Below are 6,148 nucleotides of genomic sequence, written 5' to 3' on the forward strand. Positions count from 1 at the left end.
GTTAATACAGTTCAGTGAGCATTACTCATAAACAATAACAAAGACCTGAGTGACGTCATCTTCGAACTATCTATAGATAGTATGCAGATGACGTCACTCAGGCCTTTGTTATTGTTTTTGCCATCCGCGTTTGTGAGTTGTTCTCACTAAACTGTATTAACCAGACTATAAAAGTTCATGGTTACACAGAGTTTGTGTGTTGGTCCGTTATACTTCCGGATGGCAATGTTGTGAACTCCTTGGCCAAGCGCATTCTATCTATACGACCACCTTGGTCAGGAGAATGAGGTGAGCTGATGTGACTATAGGTGATTTATTTTCACTAATGTCAGCCTTATATTGTTATCAGATGAAACCAACGAGATTTTATTTGCAAGTCTGACTCCTAAACGGCCACCTTGGCCAGGAGAATGAGGTGAGCTGATGTGACTATAGGTGATTTATTTTCATTTACTTATTTATTTTAGCCTTATTTTGATATCAGATGAAACCAACGTGGTTTTATTTGCAAGTCTGACAATCTTAATTGTTATGACTGGTGAAAACGGAAATAGGTAGGTACTACTCTAAAATAAACGCAAAACAATGTCGTTTTCAATTATATTAAATCAAGGCCATCAATGCGTTCGGTTATCACACCTGTAAATTTGTGGGCGTTGGATGATAAAATGAATTCTTATGATTCACAACATGAACGTTTTTTGGACATATCTAATTTCATTATCAGTTAAGATCTACTTGCACATTTTTGTAGGTCTGATAACCGAACTTAAGTATAGATAGTATGCAGATGACGTCACTCAGGCCTTTGTTATTGTTTTTGCCATCCGCGTTTGTGAGTTGTTCTCACTACACTGTATTAACCAGACTATAAAAGTTCATGGTTACACAGAGTTTGTGTGTTGGTCCGTTATACTTCCGGATGGCAATGTTGTGAACTCCTTGGCCAAGCGCATTCTATCTATTCGCTTATTATAACATTGATGTTTTTGGGCAATGTTGTATGTTGATTTGAGAATATTTCCATTACAAAATTGAGATCATAACAATTTGAAATACCAAAGTGACAAATTGGACAGCAGGCACTGGTGTAAGATAAAGATCTGAAAAAGTGAAAATGAAACAGTGCTAGACAAAGCAGAGAGAAAAATACAAGAACACAAAAGATTACAAAAAATTCAGCCTAATTTTTTGGGATGCCTTATTTTCCATTAATTGTTCTCTGTGCTTTGCTTCATACTGTTTCATACTCACCATTTCAGGTCCATAAGATTTTGGATTATTATGCTTGTAAATAAGTAAACATCGGTAAAGACCGTAATTTTGCATTTTTGTTATTCCTGCTTTTTATATTTGTATGTTGTCTATCTGTATGTGTATATATATGTATGTGTGTGTGTGTGTATGTGTGTGTATGTTTGTGTGAAAGTGAGAGTGTGTGTGTATGTATGTGTGCATATGTGAGAAATTGGGGGAGCTGGAAAGAGATATTTACATATTGAGAAAGAAATAGGAGGAAAGAGAGAGAGAGAGCGAGGGAGAGAGAGAGAGAGAGAGAGAGAGAGAGAGAAGGGGGGGGGGGAAGAAATAGAGAAAGATTAAAAGAGATTGAGAGAGGAAAGCGAAAGGGAAGGAAAGAAAATGGGAGAAAGAAAGGGGGCGAGTAAGAGAGTGAGCGAGTGTGTGTGTGTGTGTGTGAGAGAGAGAGAGAGAGAGAGAGAGAGAGAAGTGGGGAAGAGAAATAGAGAGAGATTAAAGGAGATTGAGAGAGGAAAATGAAGGAGGGAAGGAAAATGGGAGAAAGAACGGGCAAGAGAGAGAGAGAGAGAGAGAGAGAGAGAGAGAGAGAGAGAGAGGGAGAGAGAGAGTGTGTGTGTGTGTGTGTGTGTGTGAGAGAGAGAGAGAGAGAGAGAGAGAGGGAGAGAAAAAGAGAGGAGAGAGAACTTTGAACTCTGATACCTGAGGTGAATCGACCAATATCAACAAACAAAAGATATCAAAACTTGATAAACAGAGTATTCGTACTTTTTCTTTATGTATATGGTGTGTTGTGTGTGTGTGTGTGTGTGTGTATGTGTGTGCGTGTGTGTGTATGTGTGTGTGTGTGCGTGTCTGGATGGGTCTTTAAGATACTCTCAAAGTAAGAACATGAATGGATTGCTCCTGAAATCTAACTTTATTTTCAGTTTGAATCTGTCCCCTTCGTCTACCTTTTTTGCAAGTGTTCTTAATTGTAATTCTATAGACTCTTTTTTTTTACCAACCTATATTGTTCCTTTCTGCTGATGCTGAAATGACCTAAAAGTATCCCGAGGCCGTACCCCCCCCCCCCCCCGGGCCCCGAAAAAAAAAACACGGTAAAATTTTAATAACTCACCCTTGCGCTGATCTCATCTACCAATGACTTCGTTGTGTTTCCTATAAGCTCATCACAAGCACTGCCGTTAGTCACCTGCGACAAGTTGAGCCCACTCTCCAGACTCCATCTTACCGTCAAGTATTGACTCACTAAGGAGATAGAAGGGACTAAGGCTAACCCAAACAGGAGTATGATCAAAGTCGACACATATTGTGCCGTGTTTGGGGAATAAGGCAAGTTTTTCTTTAATTCGGACTCCTCATCTTTCCCTTCGCTAGTTTTTATTCTGTTGTTGTTGTTGTTGTTGTTGTTCATTGTACCATATTCTCTTTGGGTCGGGGTCGCCTTGAGTGTGCCGTTTTTAAGCGAATCGCTCTCTTTGGAAACACCATTTTGAAGAATAGGGTGTGAGGTAGTTGGTTGTTTGCTAATTCCCACCTGTATATCATTATGATTCATATTGTCAGATACACTATGATATTGTTTAGGAGTCGGGTGTTTGGCATCCTCGCAATTTTCATGCCATTGAATCTGATTTGTGGACAGGGAAGAGAGAGCTCTGTCTTTGGCATTGTAGAATGTTTCTATATCGTTTATGGCAGCTCCATTGTATTCTGTAACGTCATAATAGTTACAATCTAACGCCGATGCTCTTGATTGTGTTCTCTCTTTGACGTCATAAAATCTATGGGATAGAATTGATGCAGATGCCGATGTCCGCTCCATGACGTCATAGAATTCACCTTGTGCCACGGAGACAGCTGAATATGTTCTTTCTTTGGCGTCATAAAAGTTTTCCGCATCATCTTCTGCATGATTCATGTTATAGTCGGCATGGGAATAAAATGGAACATCATTATCTTTTCCATCATTCAGCAAGGGAGAGTTCTCGTTGTAGGCTGCCATATTTGTTTATATGCTATGGATTGCGAAATGATTATCGTTGCTTTATTTTACTGGTAACTGAGTGATCCCAATGGTTGTCAGTATTCAGGTCAAAGATTTTCAGTATACCTGAAAGACCAAAAAAAAAAAAAAGCTTTTCATTGATCATCAATACAAATCACCAGAAATTCTACCATGTCTTTTTTCTATGAACATCGCTCATTATAAGACAACAATGATATTATGTACTCGTAGATTGTAATAAAGCGTTTGATAATGTCTATTGTGCATCTCAGCAAATGGTATCCCTAAACCCTCTAAGTAAAACTAGAAGATTGTTGTGGTAGGGAAAATGTCTATATTTTGAAAGATTGTAGTTGATGTTGTAATTAATGTAATTGTTGATAATGTTGTTATAATTGTTATTGTCATTGCCGGTCTTGTTGGTTTTGCCACTCGTTTTGTCTTTGATGTTGTTGTTGTTGTTGTTGCTGCTGCTGTAGAATGGTTATTATGATGATTAAGATATTGGTGTTTATATTCTATTCCTTAAAATTATTTTGACAAACAAGCTGTTATTTGTTGATATCATGGTAATAGAATGGAAGAAGGAAGAGAAGGATGATGATGATGATGATGATGATGATGATAATGATGATGATGATGATGATGATGATGGTGATGATGATGATGATGTTGATGATGATGATGATGATGATGATGGTGATGATGATGATGATGATGATGATGATGATGATGATGATGATGGTGATGATGATGATGATGTTGATGATGATGATGATGATGATGATGATGATAATGATGATGATGATGATGATGATGATGATGATGATGATGATGATGATGATGATGATGATGATGATGATGATAATAATGATGATAGAGAGGATGAAGAAAAGGAGCAAATAATTATTGAATTAAATAGAAAATGACATTCCGCAGATTGTGGTTATGAACAATACATTTTAAAAATAACGTGTTTCACCTTTGATCCAACGCTAAAAGCATCTTAGAGATACCAGAACATGGATCTCCATCTACAAAAGTTACTATAGTCCAGGACATGAGAATCATTCATGAATCACATATTATGTAGCTGTATTGAAAATAAACTAAACAACACAAACTAAACCTGACCAAATTGTTACACACCTTGATAAGTAGTTCAATGTTAATGATAAATAATGTAATAGATGTTATCAATGAACCTGACACATTCCTCCTTAACCTCTCTCATACATGTTACAATCAAATATAGCATTTGGTATCAATTACGAGTAGAATCATAGCCTACTTATTACTATTATTATGGAATATACCAGTGTATCGATGCTTGACGAATTAAGAGTTGTCAGATTGTATTATCTATGCCATTGTATTTTTGGTTACAAAATCTCGACAAACAATAGCTGGTGAGTTCTATGGCAGAATGTTTTATTAATTTATGACTTTGTATTTTTTGGTTACATAATTCTTATCGCGATAGTTGGTGAGTTTTATGTCAGGTTGGAAGTATGATTATACGAGTAATTTCATTTTCTCCATTGACTTTATAGCAATACAAAAAAGGTCATTGCTTATTTAGTAGTATCGTATGGTGGGGTCACACTTTCAGATCTGTCGCGTCGAGCCAAGCCTTGAATTCATCTTCACATTTGTGAATGGTTTCATAACCTCCATTCAGCTTGGTAACAGGACAGTGGAGCACAAGGTGATCTACATATTCGGGGGTCAGTTTGGCATTTGGGGCATTCTGTTGAGTTGTTTAGACCCCATTTGTTCATTTTTGCGGCTGTTTTCGCATGTCTGGAGCGTAGCCTATTTGCAGCCACCCAGTATTTCCTACCAAGCTGTGAGCCAGGAATTTCATTGGTAGGGTCTTCAATAATTTGGCCTCCTGTTGGGGTATTATTTGCCCAGTCGTTGCTTATAATATAATATTAAGAAAAACTACCGGTTGCGATTTTAATGGTAAGAATTAGAATAAAAAATATGGCGCCTTTAAAATATCTAGCAGTTCTGGCAGTATCATGGACAAGATTCTAAGAAATATTTGACAGAGTATGCCAAGCCCTAGAAACATGACATGTTGAGAAAATAGTAAAATAACTTTCAGTTTTTCACACTTTTCTTACTACCTATACTTTTTCGACTGTGTTTTTCGTCCTTTATAGTATATTTTGAGAAGTTGGACTTCAATAAAATTATTTCTAAGATAATAAAATATCGCTTATCATCAAATTCTCAAAATCAATATTTTTGAAGGATTTTCCAGCATATTTTTGGCCCATGTAATTCTTATGATTATGATAAAACCCCTTTTTATACAATTGGCTTCAACAGTCATGACGTCACTTCCCTCGTAATGACACATAGTAACTTGGTAACTGGCTCTAAACTATCGGAACAACAATGGCGGACGCCCATATGAAACATTTCTCCGACGAGCATAAAGGTGTATCCAGAGGAGAAAAACATTATAAATATGGTCATGTTTTAACTTTTATACATTCTAATCACATAACATATGAAAAGTTCTTGCCAGCACATGGAATTAAAAGCACATATTTTCTTTGTTTAGAACCACGCTGCTCGCCGTTGCTGGGCGCCGTGACATCAGACTGTTGAATATTTCCCCCGATATAACGTTATGGATCGATGAGAAACAGTATGAATTTTCGTCTAAGCGAGTTACCATTCCAATCAGTAATGGAGTCGTTATAATGGAAAAGGAATTGCAATGTCCGATATCAGATGAATCGGTGGGTTGTCCTGTAAGTGTTGTCCTTAGCGGTCCACGCATGACCTCGTGGAGAGTTGACCTATTGATAAAGATAAATTATCCAATATATATTTATCAGCACTATCATCACACAACACACA

General features: G+C 37.1%; 1 protein-coding gene across 1 annotated transcript in view; it reads right to left on the reverse strand.

Moving 5' to 3' along the window:
* The window catches only part of LOC144979349 (proton-coupled folate transporter-like), a gene marked incomplete in the record, with an annotated part of 15,617 nt that extends 11,228 nt beyond the window's left edge, over positions 1 to 4,389 (reverse strand). Inside the window, 2 exon segments of the mRNA XM_078925990.1 lie at positions 2,378 to 3,373; positions 4,251 to 4,389. Coding sequence (XP_078782116.1) covers positions 2,378 to 3,265 — 888 coding nt within the window.
* Positions 4,390 to 6,148: the final 1,759 nt, after the last annotated feature.

Source organism: Berghia stephanieae, chromosome 9 (assembly GCF_034508935.2).
Source record: "Berghia stephanieae isolate SIO BIC M18660-M18661 chromosome 9, UCSD_Bste_1.3, whole genome shotgun sequence".
NCBI lineage: Eukaryota > Metazoa > Mollusca > Gastropoda > Nudibranchia > Aeolidiidae > Berghia > Berghia stephanieae.